The 26756-nt window shown below is 37.4% G+C and overlaps 2 protein-coding genes across 3 annotated transcripts in view; one reads left to right on the top strand and one right to left on the bottom strand.

The window, feature by feature from the left end:
- The window catches only part of LOC117983512 (uncharacterized), a 42263-nt gene extending 20063 nt beyond the window's left edge, over positions 1 to 22200 (bottom strand). Inside the window, exon 1 of the mRNA XM_069499474.1 lies at positions 22073 to 22200. The gene's annotated coding sequence lies outside the window, so the exon portion shown is untranslated. The remainder of the gene's footprint in view (positions 1 to 22072) is intronic.
- Positions 12780 to 26126, top strand: LOC117983848 (E3 ubiquitin-protein ligase MARCHF8-like). Of its 2 annotated transcripts, none has more exons than XM_034970470.1 (5): positions 12780 to 13610; positions 15628 to 15738; positions 22183 to 22270; positions 25259 to 25361; positions 25897 to 26126. In XM_034970470.1, exons 1-5 carry the CDS (start codon positions 12904 to 12906, stop codon positions 26103 to 26105), a joined length of 1218 nt encoding a protein of 405 aa, XP_034826361.1. In that variant the 5' UTR covers positions 12780 to 12903; the 3' UTR covers positions 26106 to 26126. The 2 variants fall into 2 exon arrangements, with proteins under 2 accessions (XP_034826361.1, XP_034826360.1); XM_034970469.1 differs by having other exon boundaries at positions 25259 to 25391.
- The last annotated feature ends 630 nt before the right edge of the window (positions 26127 to 26756 follow it).

Genomic DNA, 26756 nt, shown 5'->3' with positions numbered 1-26756 from the left:
GGGCTGATTCTCTTGTACACAATCTCCAAACTAAACTCAAATGGCACGTCTAAATCTATTGCTATCCTTTTCATAATGTTGCTTGCGGAAAAGGATAGCACTAGATTTAGACCTGTTAATTTAGTTTAGTTTAGAGATAGTGTACAAGAGAATTGGCCCCATTGTTATCCTAGGACGTAGGATGTGAGTCGGCCGTAAATGCGCTTAACCTTACGACCTGGCGTTTTGCAACTGAGAATGCAATTGGCTCAGTAGTCAGTATCATCTATTTTATTTAGAAACCAGATTTTATATTCTCTAGAAGTTCTCTACAAAATATATCGGTATATATTTCAAGCTAAGTAAGATCTAATCTATTTTTTCCTAATTTTTTCATAAAATCTAAAAAATATAGCAGAACCCTTTTTCTGATTTGGATAATATTATGATGTGATGATATTGAGTCAAACATTTCGTATTATCTAGCTCGTGACTATACGCAATTTGCGAAAAGGCATTATAAAAATGTTTACCGTATGTCCCTCAGACTAGCAGACTAGGTCACTATTTAAAGGTCTGGACAGACAAAAAATACAACGGTGGCGTTACGCGTCCAAACAGAATCATTGCAACGTTTGCGAGTGCTTTTTCCATCGACAAACATTGCAAAAGTTGCTCTGGTACACTGATTGAACTTGGAGTACGTCAGTACGCGACTATAGCTGCGCTGCTTCTACCACCTTCCGAACTATGAACGCAAAACTTCTGAGAGGTATACGTTGAGCTCTAATTCCGCTTTAGTAAGCGGTTTCGTGCCGTGTGCCGTATGCTGTGTGGTAATAGCAGATCAGAATACAATTGTCACTACCCTTCCTCGCCCCACGGATGTCGTACTACTACGAGAAGGCTAAGGGAATATAACGGAAAACGGGTAGCATCGTCCTCTGTGATAATGATGAAGTGGTTTCGTGAATCGTGACATAAGGCGTTATAAAAATGTTTGATAAAAATGTTAATAACCCTGTCCATACGAAGTAATATATATCAATGATCTACAGTCTCCGCAACGCTCCGTTTCAATAGACGCTAAGGTTGGTGTCATAAAACGGTCTCTCTAGCAGTGTCGTCATACAACGGCCGCTATGAAACCCTGCAGGCCGATTGCGAATCGACTGCATCTATCATTTAATGACAGCATCAATGTCAAAATATGGTTTTCCTATCACGGTTCGGTGAGACAGTCCACAAAGGATAGATGTGGACAAAAAATGTTTTGACAGTTCATTTACACTATCGATAAAATTTATTGTATGAAAAATGCTATTGCGGACGCGTTTTGAAGTTTGATGTCATATAAGAACCTCGACAAATGTTACGTCAAATGAGGTTTTCATTGAAACAACTCGAGAGGTGTTTTTATCAGTGACATAAGCTATCCGCAAATCGTTTTACTACTCATATTAATTAAAATAAAGTTATGAAAGGGATTAAAAAAGGCTATAGTAATTTTTCTGCTAGATAAGAAATCAATTATTAATTTTAGAAGCTAGTATAATAGTATAAAAGTATTTTTAGACTAATGTAAGTCTCATAAGTACTTTTAAAAGAATATGTGATGACTCTTTCATTAGTAGGTTTGATGCACAGAGTACATTAAATATAGAGGTATACTAACACTGAGAAACGAGAATCACAGAGTACTTTTTACACGCACCTATAACTTCTTGGAGAACAGTTATGTGCATTTTAACTAAATAATTAAATATCATTGCTTTAACGGTGATGGAAAACATTGTGTGGAAACCTGCATGCCTGAGAGTTCTCCAAAATGTTATCAAAGGTGTGTGAAGTGAAGTCTACCAATCCGCATTTGGCCAGCATGGTAGACTATGGCCAAAATTCTTCTCACACTCAAGAGAACCGTACTCTATAGTGACCCAGCGACAAGCTGAACATAATAGTATACCTTTGACTCCTTTGAGAACAATATGGAGAACTCTCAGGCATGCAGATTTCCTCATGATGTTTCCTTCACTGCTAAATCAAGTTAAGTATAATTAATTGTTTAAAACGCACATAACTCTTAGAGATGCGTACCTAGAATTGAACCCCCAACCTTCAATTATTCAGAGGTGGACATCCTAACCACTAGGCTCTTCGGGGAACTTCTAAAATTATTCCCCAAAGTAATGTCCAAAAGTCAAATCATTTTCTGATTTAATTGATTTAGCTTTGGAAATTACTTTGGAATTTAAATTATTTAGGCAAATAAAACAACAGTTTGATGATTTTTTATGTATTCTTTTATTAAAGTAGATTAGATTCAGACATTTTAATTATATCACCATCTGCTTCTTATAATAAAACAACAGTTTGATGATTTTTTATGTATTCTTTTGTTAAAGTAGATTAGATTCAGACAATTTAATTATATCACCATCTGCTTCTTATAAATCTAATCTGGCACCGTTCATTATTTTATTTTTCTCTGCACGGGGTCCAAGAGCTCGAGTTCACAACATATCCCAATCCATATCTTTGTCAGGATGAAGAAATGAATGCAGCACTGTATCACCTTTGCCTGAAAAAAAATTATGATAACTGAGTAAGTGACCACTGACTGTGTTGCTTAATCTATACCACTAGGCACTACCAGCTTCTGTTTAGGTATGACGTTGTCTGCGAAGACTTTAGAATCAGTGTATATGGTATCTTTGTTACTAATTTAGCTAATCCAAATTGTTTCTTTAAATATTTGTGGTGCGAAGGAGTAAGAAACATCCAAACTCTCATATGAAGAGCAACGTTTTAGGCAGCTCTAGATACATAAGGAAACATACTCGAGAAAGCACTTGTAGTGTGGAGGTACTTACTATGAAGTCATAACCACCAGTAGCAATGGACTCAATTTGTATAATAGGTACTTTATGAAACGCTGTTAAAACTCTAACTTTTCGGAGTTTAATACCATTGTAACAACTAAATATCACTTGCTTAGCTGTGAAGGAAAAGGAAGATCGTGAGGAAACCCGCATGAGAGCCTTTACTTGTATTAAATGATAACGTTTGTTAACTTACGAGTTCTAACTTCCAAGCAGCCACAGTCCGTCAATAAGGGTCCCAATACTTAGGCAAATCAGTGCCCAGGCATTTGCGTATAAGTTCAGTGAGAAAAACTAAGTCTCCGGAGTCCGAGGAGCAAGCAAAGTTGCAGAATTAATCACAAAAAACAAACGCGTAAACTAAGGAAAAACAACAAAAAATTGTACTTTGTGGTCTGGGGTTCTAAATAGTTACCACAGACTAACTACTTATTTGTAATAAGTAACGTAGCCAAATTTAGGAGACTGTTATGTCCATGTAAATTGCTAGATTACCAAGTGATTACCATAGATATTCGATTTAGTCGGGTTATAAATAGGTCCGTGCTACCAATACGTCATCAAAATGTCGATAATGACCAAATGCGATATAGTGCATTAGTCGTCCGCGATAGCAAATTTATCAACTGTAACGATCACGATTCTTAAGGATATTTCTATTGCGATGTCACATGTCAGTTTACGGCAATCGGCCTGCAGGTTTTTAACGTCGCGCGTTGTGTCTAGCTAGATCCAACCCTTCATTTCAGCCGGTCGGTTCGGGTATTACGGGTATTACGAGATTTTCATACAAAAGTCACGTGAAAGCGACATGTCGGGAATATGATATGTTAATGGCGTGTCATTTGAGATGGACATTAATATTTATGTGGCTTGATGTATGGGCGGTCCGTCATTTGACTCCACATATTTGAACTTTTTTTAAGCCCTTTGGAATAATGAGAGCTCTCATTAGATATTGTGGTGGCATTTATTTTTGTAGCTGTTAGCTCTTATTTCTATTTGAGCCTGAATCCATATCAGTACCTATATTATAAATGCGAAAGTGTGTTTGTTTGTTGGTTTGTCCTTCAATCACGTCGCAACAGTGCAACGGATTGACGTGATTTTTTGCGTGGGTATAGATATACCTGGAGAGCGACATAGGCAAATATTTATCCCGGAAAATCAAAGAGTTCCCACGGGATTTTTAAAAACCTAATTTCAAGTGGACGAAGTCGCGGGCATCAGCTAGTTATATTACAAACGCGAAAGTGTGTCTCTCTGCCTGTCTGTCTGACTGCTATCTTTTTACGATAGTTTAGCCGATATTGATGAAATTTGGTATTGAGTTAGCTTACATCCCGAGGACGGACATAGGCTACTTCTTATCCCGGTAAATCGAAGAGTTCCCACGGGATTCTCAAAGAACCATCAGTTTAACTGATTGGTATGAACATAATTTAATTGCAAACTTTTAAAATGCCAGTAATTGGGTGTAGGTACACTCTAAATTTTTTCTCCGTGAATTGTAAATTGTTATTTTATAATATGTGTACTATATCTGTTGGCAAACCTATAAAATAAAATAAAATTAATAATGTAAGACAAAGTCAAAGTCAAGATAACGCATTTAATTTCGAAATTAGGTACATAAAACTGTAAAGCTAAGCTACACAGAAGAGGTTTCTTATTCCTTAGGGAGTTCTTAACTTATCCTGCGTTATGTTGGCTTTGTGTGACCTGGATAAGACCATAACACTTCTAAGGTTTTTATGAAACATTTCCCCGAGTCAAACGTCTCCCTTAAGCAAATACGACCTTTACTTTAAAAGGATTTCACTTAAAAAATATTATTATAAGTATAGCCCTCATAATATTGTAGCGGGCGCTTACACTATCCTAGAAAACCAGACCGCCAGACAAGTAGAACATAATCTACTTCCCCTTCCGCTTTCTTTAATTTTTATAATATCCTCTACCCTAAGGTTGCTTGGAAGAGATCGCTATTTTAGCGATAAGGCTGCCTATTGTAATTTGTACATGCTATCTTTATTATGTTTCTATTGTTTTGGTTTTGGTGTACAATAAAACATATTTTACTTTACTTTACTTTTTACTTGCAAATACCAACTCTCCACTGGAGCTTTAAAAAACTTCCAAGCAATATGGCCGTGGGCTTTGATCGTGTGTAGTGATCGAAACCTTCATAGTTATTTTAGAGCCGACCTAGTGCGGGCCGCGCATCAATTTCAGTAGATCGGGGCAAGATTGGTTCCCTGTATGCGATCTGAAAACTGAGGCATTATACACGGAGGCAATTCGGACGATTTCGTTTTATGCGCCCCCTGAGTATAAAGGCGTTCAATAGGGCGACCACATAATAATAGTTTTCAACCATTACGTCGATTCGTCGTACCTACATATGAAACCTTTTTATAAAACCGTAATCCATACGGAAGTAATCGAGGGCTATAACTAAGTAGTACCCAAAATACCTACCTGCATACATATTACAATAGGTAGCTTATTCCCGTGACTTAGTCCTCGTGGACTACCCAAATTTCTAACCCCTATTTTACCATAATATGACGTAGGTATCCGATAAGAAAGGATTTTTGAAAATTCAACCCGTAAGGGGGTGAAATAGGGGTTCGAAATTTGTGTAGGCCACGCGGACGAAGTCGCGAGCATAAAGCTAGTCATATTAAATTTATATTCCCACCTCATTAAAATGCTAATAAAGATTTAGAGCCTCAATAGCTCAACCGGTAAAGAAGTGGACTGAAAACCGAAAGGTCGACGGTTCAAACCCCACCCGTTGCACTATTGTCGTACCTACTCCTAGCACAAGCCTGACGCTTAGTTGGTGAGAAAAGGGGAATATTAGTCATTTAACATGGCTAATATTCTTTATTAAAAGAGAAAAAAAATCCTAAAGTTATTCTAAGTCCTATCCTAAGTTTTCATCAAAATATGCCATCCCGTTATCGATGACTAGTACGTCGACTACTCCACCAAAAGACCCCAATAAATATTTATGCGAGAACGTTCACGATGCTAAAGCTGATATTAATATCTTTCTCGAAAACACTTAGCAAAATATAACCGAAATTGATAACGTAAAAACCGGAACGAACGTTTAATGACTCCAAATTATTGTCACATTAGTTTTCTGGCTGCAACTTGGCTTTTACGTATTTTCAACTAGCAATTTCAAGTCTAGATTGAAAATACAATCACATACAGATGCCTTTAATGTGTAATCGTCGAAAGCCCCAATGGTACTTACTATAATATACTTACCCTATCCGCGGAAAGGGGTTAGCCAAAAATCCCAGTGGGTGCTAACCATTTCGAGCCACCACCCAATCACAAACGAAACTATGTTTTCAACTGAATTTCGAATGTTTTTATAAAACTTCGAATTAAATTTGGAATGTTTTTGAAAAAATGTTTGTGATCGGTGGTGATTCAATGCCCACTGAGATTCTTTGGGTCTATCATTTGTATGGGATTACGTACCTATAACAGAGAGAGTGCTACACCTACTAACTTGTTTCCCTGATAGAGTATAATCTTTAAATTTTGCTTAGCTTTGAGCTATATAGATCTCTACATAATAACAATCCAGCATTTCCGGTTTTTTTTTAATATAAATTGCGAGCAAACGAGCAGGCGGGTCACCTGATATTAAGTGATTAGCGCCGCCCATGAACATGCCCAGAATCGGAAATATGTTGGTGCCAAAATACGAAGTTCTACTACGTCCACTACCTGTACAATTATGTATGTATGTATGTATGTATATACTTTATTGCACCACAGAAACACAAATGACAGGTTACAAAAAGAAATCTTAATAAGTAGGTACAAAAAGGCGTAGGTACAAAAATTATGTCTCTTGTAATGACTTACCACACAATCTTGTGCCACCTGGATCCTGCGAGTCGATTGTCGTCCGTCCACCTAGTAAGTGGGAATATCATCAAGGAAAGAGTAAATCAAGGCATCTTCTAGCAAGCGAGTTCCAACTTCAGCATAGGTAACTGCTTTCAATCAGGCATAATAATCTCTATATTCCCTAATTCTTTTTCATAATATTCCTTCAAGTAATATTTCTTAAATTTTTGTAAAATTTTACAAAAATTCCTGTAAAAGAATCGACTGTTAGGCGGTACGAAGATCGCCGGGGCAGCTAGTAAATAATAATTATTGTCGAGTATCGACAAACGCAAGCAAGCTTCAAATATACAAAAAATGCATATACCTAGACCAAGGTACCTATAACAATTAATTAATAATTCTATCGAACAAAGTGTACAAAATTAAAGCGATTATAGACTAGTAGATTATATATGCTAGTAGTTAAAACGTCCGTCTCTTGTCGGGGGGTCCGGGCCTTTTCAACCCATTCGACCCTTCTCATTCTGAGAGGAAACCCGTGCACAGTAGTGAGCCTGCGACGGGTTGACAATAATGATAACGATGATGATGATGAACAGCATGTACTATGAACATTCAAACAGACATCGTAATTGGCAAAAATGTGTTTGGCAGAGCAACTAAAGCATTGATTTTAGCTTTTGAATTTAGCTACCAAAAAAACTTCCGGTAAATTGGTAATTCAAATTCTCAGCCAACATTTAAGACGTTGGTGAATCCGATTGGGAACAACATGCTACCGCTTGTTAGCTTGGCGGCAATCCAAGCTGGGAGTTACACGTTATTTAATAGCTAGCTAAAATGTACATAAAGTACCCCGGCCACTCGGATAATCAATTTTGCACTTTATAATATTAACTTAAACTCCTGGCTGCCATAGAATTATTCAAATTCATACAATAAATGAATAATAAAAAATATTGTTTAGATAAATTAATGCACGTGGAAGGAAAAAGGAGAGGAAGACCAAAAAAAACATGGATGGATTGCGTGAAATAATTAAAGAAATGAATTGCGTGAAATGTAAAAGGGGTGGATAATGCGTTGACGAATGACAGAGGCGAGTGGAAGTAGTGGACGTATCGGGAAGTGGACATTTCGGGAAGTAGTCATATCGGGAAGTGGTCGTAACGGGAAGTGGTCGTATCGGGAAGTTTACATATCGTGAGAAGTGGTCATATTGGGAAGTGGTCATATCGGAAAGTAGACATATCGGGAAGTGGTCATAACGGACCCTAACGTGACACGTACATACGTGACGTGGCCGGTTTTTTTTCTATAGGTAGAATCATAGGCTTAGAATTTTTTCGCTGTACATACTAAGCCTATGGGTAGAATACCCAGATTACCTATAAGACCTTAGTTGTCATTGATAAGTTTTATAATAAATTTTTAAATTGATAAGTAGATCATGCATACCTACCTATTATTTTGTAGACTACATACCTATTAGTTAGCTAAGTACCTACCTAATTAGCCATTCTCGTATTCACTTTATTCTATAAAGTTCAAACTGGCTATCAAGTAGCATCTTCTTCGATTTTGGACAGCAGCCAACCTAACAAGCAGCAACACTTTGCATTTAATAAAAGTCCCAATTGTCCTAGGTTCCATGGTAATTTGAACATCGTTGGTCCATTTAACCGACCAAGCTGGCTAGATCATTTGCAAGATATTAAACTATTGTAATTCGAATTATTCGATGTTATTTTATACTTTTTGCTCTGAGTTTTGTTAGTAATAAGAGTGGTTGTCACATGTAGGTGAGAATTACCGTATAGCTATTAGCTCTATTACACGTAATTATGAGATTTAGGTTTAGGATGTTATTACTTAATACTTATTTACGAATCTCAACAAGTCTTAAGTACAAAATAATTTATCGGAAATTTACCTACCTACAATGTTGACCTTTTTATTTAGTTTATCTAGGCTTCATTGGTCGAGTGGTAAACAACTTGAAGGTCGGCACGAATAAATACCATTCAAAATAAGCTCGAGTGTATGGTTTCTCTTCAACATTTCAGTGTTCCTAAACTTAAAAGAAATGTCGACTCTAGGAATATTTGACCACGTTTTTCCTTAACATTCTAGGAATCGATTTTATTTTCCAAACGCGGCATCCATGTAGCAACAGTATTGAAAAGCATGATATAAATCTTGATTACGGCGGCGTAAGCACAATCAACGCGACAACGCTTTCTCGCGACTTTTTCATGGAAAAGCGTTTCAAAAGCCGTGAGACAGATCACGTGTCACACTGACTGTGTTCGGCCTGCTGCTTGCTAAAGGTAGACTTCCGTGGGTCGCGAACGAAGTGCGTGCGACGGACGCGCCGCGTCTCATTCGACAATACCACAGTTCACGACAGTTTTGGGACCTTTTAACAAAACGTCGAAGAATCGACGTCCCATTAAGATAAGCAAATGGTGGCAGGCGTATCAAATGTAGGTAACATATTTTGACGTCTGCCAGACGCCAAACTAGGTAACCTAATAAACGCCTATTTTTCTTTGATTGCACGTCACCCATAGCCTAATATTTGACATATCGTCAATTCAGAATCAAACCAAGAGTTCCCTCACTTAAGTTCGCTCTGACAATACTAAAAACTAGGAAAGTGTATTAAGTATGTCGGCTATATTTGCTGCCCCTTCGTAGCCCCCCGTTTCAGATCAGTACGGCTGTAGATCTGTAGTAAACCGCACGTGACCGTACCTCAGCCGGTCAGTGTTATTGCCCGTGGAAAGGTATTTGGCACACAGCACAATGTAACTTTGTCTTAACAAAAATATGAAACTTTTATACGCACGAGACAGATTGTTAGGCTAACCGTATGCTGAGACGCAGGCAACGTACCTAGTTCAGAGCAGAGCAAACTTTGTAGTACATGAACGTACAAGCTCGTGCGACGCAGACATGTATCAGAGCTGTTCTGCATTACGTAGTAGTGCAGGCACAGATTTGTGCGCGACGCGTGCACGTCAATTCAGAAACGTCTATTCTTTGTCTAAAACGAATCTGTCTCACTCAGCTGCGTCACAGTATATGCTCGTGGCCAATGCCTACCTCAACTGCCCTGCAAAATCTGTACTGTGCTGTGCAGTGTGCTACGCCAGCTGCGTCACAGCAAACGCTTAGACCAGACTTAACATCGGAACGCGTTAACGTTGACGTCAACGCGACGTTGATGTGAAACCGCAGCGCATCCGTCGCTTCGGCCGCGACCCACGGAAGTCTAGCTTAACGATAATTTCTTTAGCAAGCAGCAGCTCCGTCCTCGTCTTGTTTCATGGGAAATTATGTTATTGGAAAATAATTTGTTAATATAGGTCCAAATTTTGCGGTTCTTAACAAAACATCGTTCCCTAATGCAAATCGTTTAACTAGGGTAATAATGTTTACTAAGAAGCCTTCGTGATCATTTTGGAAACGAGATTAGGTATGGTTTCGACGTAATATTCGATAATTTTATTCTCAGCTGGCATTACGTTTTTACGAAATATTTTTAATGGTAGATTTATTTTATTTACATTATCATCATCATATTTCAAGCCATCGCTTGTTCAGTCCTCTTATCTTATAATGAGAAGGACTTAGTTCATACTTTATCACACCTTTGAAAACATTATGGAAAACTCCCAGTCATGCAGGTTTTCTGATGTTTTCCTTCACCGTTAAAGCAAGTTATATTTATCTATACGCGCATAACTCCTAAAAGTTGTCACTGCTAGAAAGGGTAATAATCATAAATTAGGAACCCTTTTATGAATAAAGCTAATTTTAGAAAAGCCCGCCAAAATCCCATAACAACGAGGTATAATATGTGAAGCAGAAATCTGCAGGACAAAGCTGAAAACACACCTGGGTCCTGGGCCTTTAATTACAAATTATACCGCAGTACGCCCCGGTGTTGTCAAAAAGTCATCGGGCCGTTACTGTGGATTGTCCTATGCAACAGAGACTGATCTATATTTAAATATATATTTTTTAATTTATAGACTAGACTGTAATGTTGCTAAGTAGATGGTAAAAGCACGTAAAAGTCATCAAGGGAAGCGCATTAACTTTGAACTGTCAAACCCATATCCATAAATATAATTTTACGATGTTGGATCGTCTTAGTTTGCGACATCTTATTGGTTATAATTTAAGTGTATCCCAAAGACTAAGAAGTTTTTTTTTCGTTGTATGGACAAAATGCCAAAATTCAGTTACTTAGTAAGGCACTGCTCACTAAAGATAATTTAAAGCATTTCTAGATAAAATTATCAGAAAATACTCGATAAGTATTCGATCTTTAATCGGTCGAACTAATAACGCATAATTTTAAAAGTTTTTGTTTATTTTCTTAGCACTTTATTGCATAGCATTAACCGCACTTTTACACGCGGGTCGTGCCGTGAGTTCGGACAAACTAATTAAAATATTTCGCTTGCTAAAAAGGAAAAGTTGAGTGTTGACTTAATTATTGCATCAAAAATATTTTCATGAAAACAGCACATTTTGCTAATTGCGGCAGCGGAAGAAAACGCGTCGACCGGAAGAAAATAATTATGTAATAAATCGTAATTTTAATAAATGTGTTCGGGAATATATGAGGTTAATTAATTGGTGTTCGGCTAAAATATTATGTTAAATTAATTAAACGGTATTTTGCTGATCGTTGTAACTTTTGAAGTCATAAACCGCATTCTAAATAGCCAAAACTTTATCGCACACACTACACTTGCACATTAATTTTTGATTTTAAAATCAAACAGGTGTAGTAGGTACCGTACGGTCTATACCTATTAGTTTTTCTGCAGATTTTTAATCCGTCGCGTTTCACATTACGGATTAACGATATTTTTTACGAGTGGTAATGAGAAGTAATTACAACTCGTAAAAAAATAAATCACCACTTTACGGTCTGTTAAATTTTTACGGTTTTTACGGTTTGCCATCTCACTGCTGTGGTAAAGCCTGTGTCGTTAAAATAATTAAATGTTTTTGTGCTTTCAAATTTCTTTGACGACTAATAAAAACAATACTTCAAGAAAACTTCAAGTCATAACATGGCCATCTCACCGCGGTCAATGGCCTCATCTGGTGACAGAAGGGCTGGCTCATTTTTTGCGCATAGCATCCCTCGGACATGCAGCCAGTATTCTTGGCACCATTTCACGCGGGCATAATTTGTACAGTAATTTGATAAGGCCAGTAACACGTAAAAAATCATAACAATATTTACTATGTTACGCTATAAAAACCTCTGTAATAATCTCTTATATTCAAAAATGAAGCATTTCAACCATATTTAATTAGGATAGTTCATGGAAAGCTCTAGTTTATAGAGTGAGTTGGAGTCTGCCGATATCTCAATTTTATTATCAAGCACCTGCCTAGGTAAGCCTACTTAGGTACTTCAATCAAGAGCTAAACAATTAATATCGACAAAATGAGATGACTAGCAATTTATACTACAATAATTATTACTATTTTGATACCCGCGATTCCCTCCGCATTGGTTAAGGTTTTTAAAAATTCCTTGGGAGCTCTTCGAATCCGGAATAAAAAGTGCGCCTATGTGACCCTCTAGGTTTTAAACTATATTCTTTAAAAAAAATCATGTCAATCCGTTCACTCCGTTGCGGCGTGATTGAAGGACAACCAAATAACAAACACACTTTTGTAATTATAATAAAGTATAATAAAGTATAAACATTTCTCCTCCCAATCCCCCAGGGTATTTGGACCAAGAACTTAGAGATGTTTGGAGAGGTCTGATTGTTTCTCCGGGAGTGAGCCAATAGTCTGCCAGACGTTTCAATGTATTATCGTACGACACCGGCAATATTGTCGTACCTATCTTATTACTTATCTGAAATTTTGTTTTCATGAAGAATATCTGAGAGAATGTGTACTAAACATAATAAAACCTTTTAGGTATATATACTTCTTGAATCAAACTAGTCTGAGGACTCCTTGCAAGCCTTGGGAGGACTCTGTCTGTATGTTTGGCAGATTTGACATGAACGATTGTTAAATCCTAGCTGTCAAAACTGAAACATTCATACAGGGTTTATTTTACTAACATTTTCTTTAAAATAAAAATACAAATGAATCGCAAGTTTTAATGGGTGATAAAGAAAAATCAGAAACAATAGAAGAAAAATCGTCGCATGAAGAAAACATACGTGGTAAGAAATCGATTAACAATGCAATCGTACAAACTCAGAATGTTGCCGGTCCTTCTAGAGTTTTAAATTTACCCGGAGCAATCCCACACAGTCCTAGGAATAACCTAAGAACTGGACTATCGAAGTCCGAGCATAGTATTAGACAAATTATTACAAGCCAAGATGTTGCTGATGCTCTCAGACTTACCTCAATAAGCTTTGGTAAAGCAAACCAAACGAAAAATGTAGAAATTAAAGAACTGAAAATACCAATACTAGAAAATTTTCAAAATAGAGAAGATGGTTCTATTACATACAATGAACTTAAAAAGTTCATGGCCTCTTGTTTCAAACTGAATAAAACTGTGCCGAACACAATCAATGAAACATCGAATGTGAATATTCGCGCTGTTATCAGTACAATAACTAATGATTTAGTTCAAAACGTTCCAAATATAAGTCTTTTAACTAATCAAAAAACTGTGAATGAGGTTATGGTACCAAAAAGTGCTCTTAATCAATCTAGAACTGCCGAAGAAAGTAACAAAAAGAAAACATCAGATAATGCGTCGGAAAGGTCAAACTTAGAAGTAGTACAACGAGATTCTCTTTCAAGCATCGGGTCTAATGTGTGCAGGATTTGCATGACAAGAGGAAAGGAAAGGTTAGCGAGTATATTTCACTACTTTACTTACATACTAGTAATAAATGGCTATGATTAATGAATTGTTGTAGACTCTACATCTCATGAGGATTCTCTTGTGTTGAAGTGAAACGTACGTTGAGTATGTTTTAGAAGATTTGTGTGGTGTTATATAGTGGTGGTGTATACAGCTTGCTTGCTTTTCCTGCATGTTTAATAGTGGGATGACGGGTGGTATATATTATCACCTGCTGTACGTTGTATGGATGGCGGATTACAGTTAATTAAGTTTGTTGTTCCTTGTTTATGATGAATGAAAATAACGCCTGTCTGTATCCAATATTCGATGAATGTTTTTATTACACCTACACAATAATATACTGTCCAAAATATTTCGCAATAAATCAAAATAGCACTGGAAGCAAACGTAACCTAATTATCAGGATCATATTCAGTAGGGCTGTCAATTTTATTTAGGTTCTCACAAAAAGGTACCTACTGCTTTCAGCCAACATGCATATGACACTGGACATTATTATTATTATGACCCTGCTAGTATACCATCATAGAATTCCAATGTCTACCTCCCACTTTTATCATCAGAGACGCACTTCCAATCCACAAGTATCTGCAAAAATTCAATTTAATCGGATGGAATTAGCCGAAAATTAATTAACCAATTTCGATGGAATATTTACATCCATATTGACTACATATTATCCGAAAAAGTCAAACTACATAATAAAAAGCCTTTTTAAAAATATATTAAAAGCCTCACCAGATGCATTACGTAAATAGGAACGTTTGCAAATATCATTCACAGAATTAAAATATTTTGTGCCTCTTGCGTTAGTTAGCAGTAACAAACCATATTGAACTTTATCTACCTATACAATGATATCCTGTGGACTTTTGCAATGCTAAAAATAGTACCAACCCTACTGGTCATGTTTGGTTACGGAAGCTTCATTAGCACCCGCCGAATGAGTTTCAAATTGCACTGAACGCCGTCGCTGAAACGTTTTACTGTACATAATGTTTAGAATATTAGTTCGCAATCACGTTCTGAAGTAATAAGGGTTGGAACTTGTATTAAAATGACACGTTAGTTACAAATGATTTTCTTTCATACAAGTATCAATTATATAGTGACTGAAAATATAGATTTGTTAAAATTATCTAATGGAAAAGCGACATCAAATAAATCGCCTTAGAGACCCTGGATCCAGGCGAAACCGCGGCGTGGTGGGTCCCTACCAACCTATGTCCAGCAGTGGACGTCTATCAGTTGATGACGACGACCAAATAAATGTTTACCTACCTATACAACCATAGTAGTTCTTACTAATCCCATAGGGATCTTTTGTTATCCCAGGATTAAAATTAGTCTTGTCAAAATCGTTTCAGCCGTGTCAAAATAGTCTCTGACACGGCAAATATAGACAAATAATAATTATTATCAGCTATTTATAAATGCAGGTGTAAATTATGCAACTATTAAAATTATGTTTAATTTGACGACCTCCCTGGCGCAGTGGTGAGCGCTGTGGTCTTAATAGTGGGAGGTCCCGGGTTCGATTCCTGGCAGGGGTTTGGAATTTTATAATTTCTAAATTTCTGGTCTGGTCTGGTGGGAGGCTTCGGCCGTGGCTAGTTACCACCCTACCAGCAAAACCGTGCCGCCAAGCGATTTAGCGTTCCGGTACGATGCCGTGTAGAAACCAAAGGGGTATGGGTTTAATAAAAACTGCCATACCCCTTCCAGGTTAGCCCGCTATCATCTTAGACTGCATCATTACTTACCACCAGGTGAGAATGCAGTCAAGGGCTAACTTGTATCCGAGTAAAAAAAAAAAAAAAATGTACACAAGGAACCAAAAGGTTAGTTTGCTGTAATCAGCTGAATGTTTCAGTGGATTATATCAAAATAATGAAGTAACGCCTGTTTCGATACAACATTTAAAATTATGTACATTCAAATTATTATAGGTAGCTACTTTAAGGCTTAAAAATAATTCTGTGCTCCGTATTCCCACAGACTAATATCGCCTTGCAATTGCAAGGGGTCGCTGGCAAACGTCCACCTCTCGTGTTTGCAAAGGTGGCTTAATCAAGTGGGCAGAAACCACTGTGAGCTGTGCGGTTTCAGGTAATGTCTATTTTATTTTATTACTCTTTGATATAGGTAGTTGGTGGTAGCACGGGTTTCTATCGAATCATTGTGATTTCTTTATTTACCTACAGTCTTCAAAAATGCCTTTTATCACATTTTATATTAGTAGTTAGTACCTATAGGTTGAAACATACAGTCGAATTGAGATCCTCCTCCTTTTTTTGAAGTCAGTTAAAAACGAAACAAAATGTGTGAATTTGCAATTAAGTATTCAAAACACGATAAACGTACTCTACCGACAGTTTTGTCAACGGTACTGGTTGTTCGACACTTCAGTCTAGTGCTGACGTCACTAAAACTGGCGGCCACGCGCATTAGCAATTTGCGGGACTTACACCTGGGCATGTCAATCTCGATTATTATTAGTAAGCAATATTGTGATGATCATGATTTGTGTATTAGTTTGTACTCGTATTTTAATTAGTGTAATTGGCTTTATGGCCGTTCTAATTAAATAATAAATAAATAATAATAATAATAATAATAATGATCTAAATTAGATACCTACTAGTAGGGTGTAGATACGTAATTACCACTAAGATCATAATTAGTATCAAATCTAATAAAGGAGATGTCAAACGCTCTGTGTACAAATCATTAATCTCGAGAACATAATGATAGTGATATCAAGCCATGTTTGGATGTAGGGGTGGTGTGAATTATCAAAAATCTAAAATCTTTTACTTGACAAGGTACTGAACCTATTACCTACCTGCAGTTAGACCTAGATATTACTACTCAGTGATTGAAGCCATGAGTGTAATTTTTCAATCTATAATATTGAGTGTAAGTTTTTCAAGAGAAGAAAGATAAAGTTAAAAGTCACATGGTCTCAAAAATTTGTATGTAAACCTTTGAGCCCAGTAACTTTGAAACTGCATATTTTTACAGAATCTGACACTACAGACTACCTACAGACATAGATACTTATTAACTACAGTTCTTGCAATTTACGAAGGCGAGTGGCTCATGTTTGTGTTTAAGTGGTATCGGTATAAGTAACGTACACTGAATGTATGCGTTTGCCAGCGCTTGCTCGCGACTGATTGGTCCGACATGCACGGACACTTACGCAATGCCCGTGTATCCGACGTAACCACAAGTAAAGTCCACTCGCCTTCGTGAATTGCAAGAACTGTACCTAAGTGGTAAGCGGTATGTATAATGTATCTACCTATTAATACCTAGGTAGGTACTACCAGTTACAAAATAAGTATGTTCAAAACCAAATGTAATTCAGCATTTAATAATTTAGTTAACATTTCATCATTACATTTCAATTTCGGGCAATATTTCGTCGATAAATTGATATTAAATTGAATAAAGCAAGCCGATTAGCAGGTTCAGTAATTAAACGGTAGGTACAATGACTACTGAATTTATCTTCATTTCGCAAAACGTGCTGTGAATGGGACAATTAATTGAATTGCGTTGCAATGAATGCTAATAATATGAAGCAAAATATAGGAGAATTGGTGATGTAGACTTGCGACTTTCTTCCGATCTCGTAAGTAGGTAAGTACCAAGGTTTAAAAAACCTTTAATTGATCGCAATTTTAAAGAATTTCAATATTACTCCCTAGCGCAGTGGTGAGTGCCGTGGTTCTCGTTTTGATTCCCGGCAGGGGTAGTACAGAATTTATAATTTCTAGAATAATTGTCACTAGTCTGGTCTAGTGGCAGGCTACGACCGTGGCTAGTTACCAGTTACCACCCTGCCCGCAAAGTCGTGCCGCCGTGCAATTTAGCGTTCCGGTACGATGCCGTGTAAAAACCGATATGGGGTATCCATGGTCGGCCCACTACTGAGCATAGGTCTCCTCTCAGAATGAGAAGGGTTTAGGCTTTAAACCTTAGCTGGCTAAGTGTGGTTTGTCAGGCTTCACACATCTTTGAGAACGTTATGGAGAACGCGGGCATGCAGGTTTCCGCGCGATGTTTTTCTTCACTGTTAAAGTGGTTAAAGCAAATAATATTTTAGCCTATTTAATGGGAATCAATAAGGATTGGCTTATTTGAATGGTGTAATGATGATTTACGTAGCTTAAAAATAACTTAAATAACACGCTGCACGCTGGGCTCTGACTTCTTAGGCCAAAGTGTAACTTTTCAAGTTAACGCAAACTGTGCGTAAATCTGTCATTTAAGTACACGGACAGAAAAGGGACTGAAAAGTTTTCTGTCCTCTTTCCGTGCATACCACAGTTCACAACAGTCAGGGAACTTGTAACGAAAAGTCGAGGCTTCGACGTCCACGGCAAATGTTACAGCTACATTTGACGCTAGGTAGCCTATGAATTGCCTATGTTCTTTTGATTTTACCGATTCGGTTTCTCGTCACCCATAGCCTATAATATTTGACATAGGTAAATATTATCGTGAGAAATAATAAGAAGTTGTGGTAGCCTAGTGGTTAGGACGTCCGCCTTCCAATCGAAGGTCGGGGGTTCGATCCCGGGCACGCACTTCGTACTTTTCGGAGTTATGTGCGTTTTTAAGTAATTAAAATATCACTTGATTTAACGGTGAAGGAAAACATCGTGAGGAAACCTGCATTCCTGAGAGTTCTCCATAATGTTCTCAAAGGTGTGTGAAGTCTGCCAATCCGCACTTGGCCAGCGTGGTAGACTATGGCCAACACCCTCACTCTGAGAGGAGACCCGTGCTCTGTAGTGAGCCGCGATGGGTTGATCATGATGAAGTAAGTATTATCGTCGATTCAGGATCAAACCGAGAGTTCACTCTGTCTATACTAAGTGACAGATTTAGGCACAGTTGACGTTAACTTCAACATTTATATTAGGCCCACTGGACGACGACGTACGTATAGAACACGACAGGTTGCCATCTCGACCTGTCGCGTACTATAGACACGTGCTACATTACGGCCACGTGTGAGTACTTTGTATCCCGTCTGTATCCCTAAAGCTTTTAAAAGCTCGGCCGGCGATATTCCATTAATAAAACTTATTTAATGGTTGGCGTCACAACAGTTGTCGGCACTGGGTAGTTAACTGTTCGTTTTCAATTTTAAGAACGAACGTACTTCGAACTTTAATTTAGCGAAATAAACTGCCTTACCACTTTGATTTAACGATCGTTTTTAAGTATTTAGTTTAAATCGTCGTCTACTAATCGAAATGAAATAGTAGGAATTACACGTTAGAAAATGTACCATAAAAAGCTAAGTGTAAACTAAGCCCACCCCCAAAAAAATAATAAGATACTTATTTTAGCGTTTAAACTACCGTGAGTGATTTCCATTATAAATACTATCTGTCCCGGCTTACTCACGTGTGTAGTCGACGTTAGCCCGACTAGTTTCGAACCCATACGGGGTCCTTTTTCAAGGGAGTCCGTCCGCGCCCGCGCCGCGGTTTTGACTGGCGGCGGAAACCGCGGCGCGGGCGCGGACGGACTCCCTTGAAAAAGGACCCCGTATGGGTTCGAAACTAGTCGGGCTAACGTCGACTACACACGTGAGTAAGCCGGGACAGATAGTATTTATAAAGATACTTATTTTATCCAAATACAAATTCGTTATTTAAAGTGCGACAAAATTCCTAACTCAAACATAGTTTTTAAACGTTTATCAATTTTGTAAGTTCGTGTAAAAGATTGACGAGATTTTAAACTGCATTAAGTAATAAATAAATAATATACCTACTGTTTAGGTGCAGAATAATTTTATTGAAGTCATGCGATTTCTATCGCCTAATTTCGATTTCACTTAGAAAGTTGAAAATACTAATATTTGTTTATGAACACATTAAAAAAAATTTGTGATGTAATCACAAATTCGTGGTTTTCGGATTTTTCCCCTTACGTGTGCTATAAGACCTACCTATACCTGCCAAATTTCATGATTTAGGTCAACGGTTTCTTGACAGACAGACAGACAACGTTTCGTTTTTCCTTTTGAGGTAAGTAATCCTAAAAACTTAAAATCGTTATTTAAGCATTTGTTCAACAGACTCTAAATGCCTATATCATCGGTTAGATCTGTACCTAACGAAACCGACCAACGCTTGGCCGTCTGTGTGACGCAGATAAATCGCATCCAGCTAATTGCGGACACAAAATCGAACAGATTACGTTAGAGTGAGTTCGAGTATCCGAGCTAACTTGCAGACTTATAAAAATCTGTACTAAGGTTGTCAAAAACCGATGCCCATTTTAATTATTAATTTAACACTGTTCTGAAACTATTCTTTTTTTTATTCAGGTACTAGTTAGCCCTCTACTGCAATCTCACCTGGTGGGAAGTGACGATGCAGTCTAAGATAGAAGCGGGCTAACGTGGAAAGGGTGTAGCAGTTTTTAGTAAACCCATGCCCCTTTGGTTACTACACGGCATCGTACCGGAACGCTAAATCGCTTGGCGACACGGCTTTGCCGGTAGGGTGGTAACTAGTTACGGCTGAAACCTCCCACCAGACCAAACCAGATATTTATAAATTATAAATTTCCAAATCCCTGCCAGGACTCGAACCCTGGACTTCTTAATTAAAAGACCACAGCGCTTACCACTGCACCAGGGAGGTCGTCTATAACTTAAGAACATCATTTTTTAAAGCAGGCCAGCACACTAGTAACTATACCAGTAGGTATTTCGTGTACAGCACATTTAAGAACTTTATACTTTGTACGTGTTTGTATTTTATACATGACAGTTGCATTAAAATAAGCATTTTCATGCAAAAATATTACTCTCAACCCTACAAAACTACAAAAATGCAATATTAGCAACCTAATTTGATTGAAATTGGTTTATTTTCTAGTTTATTACTTTTACAAAAACCTAATACCTACTTACGTTTTTTTTCACTCAATTAATATTCTATGTTTTAAAGTGACAACCCTAACAGATGAAATATCAGTGGCCGATTTAATTTCACTTTTAACTGATCCACGATTTTCTTCGTCTGCTGACGACTGAAAGTAACTACTTCATCGTTAACTAAGCTTCAATGAAAGCATGCATCAAGATCGGTTACTTTTCCACAGAAGTTTACTGATCGGATTAATTTAATTTAATGGGTGATCTACCACACTCTTTACTCTATTGCAGATTTATATACTTACAACAATTATTTATGATTTATGATTTATAATAGCCTCATCTGATGACAGAAGGGCTGGCTCATTTTAATCAATATATTTTTGAAAATTTACTGTACGTACATAAAAACATAAATAAATTTAAAAAAAAAAGTGACTGTCATAATATAAATACTAGAAATAAAAATAAACTTGTAATTCCCGCCTCTAGGCTCAGTAAAGTTAGCAATTCATTTGCTCGTAATTCCATACGTTTCTATAATAAGCTTCCAGAAGACATATTGGAGATGTCTCTCAACAAGTTCAAAGTTTTCATAAAACGTAAACTAATTGAAAAATCCTATTACAATGTAAAGGATTATTTAAATGATAAGCAAGCTTGGGAATGAGTTGCTTAACGACTTTGTGATAGTTCTAATACGTTTCAATAATTTTGTAAAGTGGTGATAATAAAAAGAATACCCGGCTGAGTTTGTTGTGGGCTCTTCTCAGACCTGGGCGCGTTTGGAACCCTCGTAGCTTTAGTTTTAAGTTTGCGTTATAATTATCACCACTATATTATCTTACAAATCTAACACTATACCAGACAATCAATAAGAGTAATTTATTACCTATTTTGAATAAATCATTTGACTTTGACTTTGATTTTTTGCGCAACGGATCAGCCTGGCTGTCCAGCGCGGAAATGCAGGCAGTATTCTTGGCACCATTCCACGCGGTCATGATTTATATAGTAATTAGATAAGGCTAGCTTTAAGTTTTATTGTAATATTTTCATTAAAAAAATTTATGATTTGAATTTGATGTATATAAAATAAAACAAATATTTAAATTTGTTTTATTTTGTTTTAATTATTTATTTTTAAAATGAATATATATACTTAACCAAATATTCTGTAAATAATTCAAGCATCTATCTGTTGCCGTTATCAATATTAAGCAAAACGAGCAAAGAAAATCATATTTTTGTTGAATGGGAGCCCCCTTAAATATTTATTTTTAGTAAGTGTTTGTTGTTATAGCGGCAACAGAAATACATCATCTGTGAAAATTTCAATTGTCTAACTATCACGCTTCATGAGATACAACCTGGAGAACAGACAGATGGACGGACAGCGGAGTCTTAGTGATAGGGTCCCGTTTTACCCTTTGAGTACGGAACCCTAAAAAACATCGACGGGAAAAACAGAACACTAATGAAAAAGTTTATCTTGCACCTCTTGTCAAATACAATACAGTAGATACTTACTATTTATATAAGTAGGTACGTATTGTTTTCCATACGTCACCACAGAATAGACCAACAATTGCACGTAGGTACCGTACGAACAATTGAATCCATTCTACTCGTATTTCCAGCTACCCGGCGATCCGCACGCCTCGATACACCGTGCTACAGGCGCTGCGGCTGTGGTTCTGCAATCCACGGAATAGGAGTCATCTACAGGTGAATATTATGGTTGCGTTGTAGCCACGCTTTTGCTGCTTGAGGGATTTTTTTGTTTCTATTATTTACAAACTTTTTAATTACATTAAAATACACAAGTACACAAATACACAAGTCCTTGAGTGGAGACCGCGTTTAAGCAAGCGTAGTGTGAGACGCCCTCCAGCACGATGGACCGACGAAGAGAAAAGAAAGAGGCTGGCGGGAAGTGGCTGGATGAGGAAGGCTAGGGACCGGGTGTGATGGCGCTCTTTAGGGAAGGCCAACAATGGAAGTCCACAGGCTGATGATGATGATGAAAATACACAAACCCTCTGGAAACTGTAGAACTTTTTTTTTTTAAATCTTTATGTGGGGATGGCGAGTTCGCATTATACATGTTATAGTAAACATTTATACAAATTATAATATAAAGTACTACAGCATCACCTATAAACTTATCTATTATAAACTGAAACTACATTTTAATAAACAAAATACTATGATTTATAACATATAGGTAGGCATGCGCTTGATTGCAATGAAATCAAGTAGCAAGTAATGATGTAGTGTTGCGGGACAAGGAGCGCGCTTGCATATACCTACTCTATCCACGGAAAGAATTTAGTATACATAGGGCTCTCTCTGTTACGTAATCCCATACAAATGACAGAGACGAAAATCTCAGTGGGCGTTAACCATTTTCAGACACCAACCAATCACAAACATGTTTTAAAAAAACGTTCAAAATTCAATTCGAAAATGTTTTCAAAAAACACCTTTTTATGCTTTTCTATACTCTATTAATGGAACCTACTTCCATGGATAGAGTATAGAAGGTAGGTAGGTTCCTACAGTATTCGTTCACTCTTCTTCCATATTTTCATAATAGCATCTAGCATTCATTGCCTATTAAATACGAGAAGCGAATCGCTTAGTATACACTATACATACAGTATAATATTATAAAATATAATGAAACCAGAACGCTAGCAATAACTTAGCGTTATTATTATCTAAATATATAAAAGGTAAAGGTGACTGACTGACTGACTGACTGACTGACTGAATGACTGACTGACTGACTGATCTATCAACGCACAGCTCAAACTACTGGACAGATCGGGCTGAAATTTGGCATGCAGATAGCTATTAGGACGTAGGCATCCGCTAAGAAAGGATTTTTAAAAATTCAACCCCTAAGGGGGTGAAATAGGGGTTTGAAATTTATGTAGTCAACGCGGACGACGTCGCGAGCATAAGCTAGTACTATCTAAACACAATCCAATACCAATAACCATTTGCCTCATTTTGTAGTTTTAGTTATTTACTATTTTTCGAACCCGCAATGTATAGCGTGCAAAACTGGGGTCAATGCCCCCACCTACGAAGCGGCATTGGCGCGGTATAATATCAGTAATCATCCAGTAGAGTAGGTAGGTAATATCACCTGTCTTCGTTTTTGCTAGCGTTGTTACGCCCTGTATAGTATAGTAGTAAAATTCATATACTATGTTTAAAAGTTTTCACCTATCCTATTTCAGAAATAATATTGTCCTCTAGATACTAGAAAGCATCCTCACAGTAATTCCACTCCATTTTACTTCGCGTACCATTTACGCCGCCGCCCGCCCGCCCGCCCATCCGGCAATACGTCTTCGAAATTTTTGTCCACACTCCAAATTTTTTTGTAGCAATTTTTTCCCGACGAATCCGATCGGCCCTCCGCTTTTAAAAGGCCATTTGTGTCGGTACACTTTGTTTATGGCTTTGGCCCGTCACAGTTTAGGTGGTTTAGATAAATCGTTTTAAATACCCATTATATTTTTAGTATTTGAATGTACCTACTTACTGGTATCTCGCAGGTCTCGAACTTTGCATTTTATCATTCTTATCCCCATTTAGGAACCTGTACGCTCAGTACGAGTTCGTATGTCTCACCAATGTTGATAGTATTCGAGTGTCGAAACACTTCCGCGTTATAGTAAACTGGATTATTATTAACTGCCTTGTTTTAAATCTTAAGATTGTCTACACATCTACAACTAGCGAAAAACGCGAAATAAATGAGAAAATATGGCAAACGGTTATTGGTATTGGACTGTGGTAGATAGCATATAACAATAACGCTAAGTTTATGCTAGCGTTCTGGTTACATCCTGTATTTACTTTAATATCATCTGCCTACAAAGCATGATTGTATATTTGCCTCGTAAATTACAGCGAATGCTAGGGTGACAATAATTCAATAAGCGGCAAAAGCGATACACAAATTCAATATGCCCGTGTCTTGTCACGTCAAATGTCAGCCATCTTTAACGCGCGGTTGGCGGGCGACAGCGCTCTCTTGTGGTCAGGGGGTGAAATAAGGTTGGGTTGAGAATCGCTGGAATTTCGTGAGTTATTTTGTTTGCTCGCTGGTGTTTAATTACAGGTACCTACCCAGACGTCTATTTTAGTATACAGCTAGGGTAGGTACCTAGTAATTAAATACTTACCTACCTAACCTAAACGCTGTGTCGCTACGTAGTATTAATTATTTTACAAATTATGTGACTCAGTTATTGCAGGTGGTCTGAATAGCACCTTTAAAGCAAGTAGGCACCCACGGAATTCTAAAAAAAATATAGAAATGATATCCATCCGCTGTCTTTAATATCAGGAATCTATATATTATCTAAATATATAAAAGGAAAAGGTAACTGACTGACTGACTGATCTATCAACGCACAGCTCAAACTACTGGGCGGATCGGGCTGGTGGTAAAATAAAATTGAGCTAAAGGGGTAAAATAGGGGTTTGGATTTTGTATGAAAGTCTGTCGGATATGAAGTTAGAATCGTGATATTGTGACTTGGTTCCTTAAAAATAAGGGGTTCAAAATTAGTGTAGTCCACGTGGTGGAAGTCGCGAGCATAAGCTAGTTGAATATAAATTGTAAATAATTATTTTAGACTAGGAAATCAGCTCCTACTTAAACAAGTACTTATATAATGTCTCTGTTTGCAGTCAGATTGCTTGATTTTCTGGCTGCTGTCCACGGTAACCGCCGGCCTCCTGGCGGTGTGCATCGTTGGCACACAATACTTTGTCATTGAGGGTAACAATTTTGGTAAGCTCGATGCAGCTAGAAAAAGTGAAGGTTTGTTTTTTCTTTGTGTTATTTTTTAACTTGGTATAGGTACTTACTTAGGTAACAGAAGACAGCTTATAGTAGCTTCCAGAAGACATATTGGAGATGTCTCTCAACAAGTTCAGTTTTCATAAAACATTAACTTATTGAAAAATCCTATTACAATGTAAAGAGTTATATAAATGATAAGAAATCTTGGGAATGAGTTGCTTAAGAGCTTCATGATTCCTTCCTTCCGACTCGCACTTGACCGGTTTTTTTGTCCGGACCGAAGAAAGAAGAAGAATTATAAATGTGAAAGTGTGTCTGTCTGTCTGTTTGCCTGCTAGCTTTCCACGGCCCAACAGTTCAACTGATTTTGATGAAAAGTACAGAGTTAGCTTTTATCCCGGGGAAAACATACTTAGGCTACTTTTTATTCTGGAAAATTGAAGAGTAGAACGGGTTCCGGATCCACGCGGACGAAGTCGCGGGCATCATCTAGTAATTTTAGATTATGTCCTCTTTATTGCAGGAATATCGCACCGAATCACCGAAACGGCAATGGACTTCTTCATGGCTATAGTACTATGTGGCTACTCTGTCACAGTGTACTTCTTGTGGAAGGACCACTACGTGATGTGGAACCGCTGGCGCCGCGCCAACGTCAACGTGCAGCTGCTGCTCACCCCGGACACGAACCCTGTTCCTTTTGTACCGAGATCTAGATATAACGTCGTTTGAATACAAGTTCTATTATAATTTTTTAACAGTTTATAACTGGTTTGTTCTGTATTTACCTACTATTTTTATTGTCTATTGCCTACTTACATATTTCATAAACCCATAAGAGTTAAAATGGCGCGTGAGGATTCATTTTTTACGGACGGCCTAACTAACGTTTACGTTACTTTGATAAGGTTTTATCTAATGGAAGCGCATCTATGCATCTATGACAATTTTATCGAACGTTGCCATGAAACTTCCTCATTGTAATGATTGGCTGAATTTGTGCGATTCTTGTTGCAACAATGCATTGTAGGCATTGTAAGCCAATAGTGAGCGAGCGTTAACCAAGCAGAGGTGATTGCGATCGTGACACTGTAGCTATCATTCTACCGCAATCGAGCAGCGGAGGCTTTTTATGCCCTTTTGGCACTTGAATGACATTGACAGGGGCGTAATTGTATGTTCTTATTTTACATGTTTCTTTTTGTGTCTTTTCTTTTTGGTGTACAATAAAGAATATTAAACTAAACTAAATGAGAAATTGGGTTGCCAAATCGAGAAAGAATAATGAAAACCATTTTTATGCCATGGACTTGCAACTTATCATGTTTACCTGCTCAAATAGGTAGGTACTACATGTGCTAGTGCTAAACTAGTGCTAAATAT

This window comes from Maniola hyperantus, chromosome 7 (genome assembly GCF_902806685.2).
Source record: "Maniola hyperantus chromosome 7, iAphHyp1.2, whole genome shotgun sequence".
NCBI lineage: Eukaryota > Metazoa > Arthropoda > Insecta > Lepidoptera > Nymphalidae > Maniola > Maniola hyperantus.
This window is presented reverse-complemented; position numbering and strand designations above follow the sequence as displayed.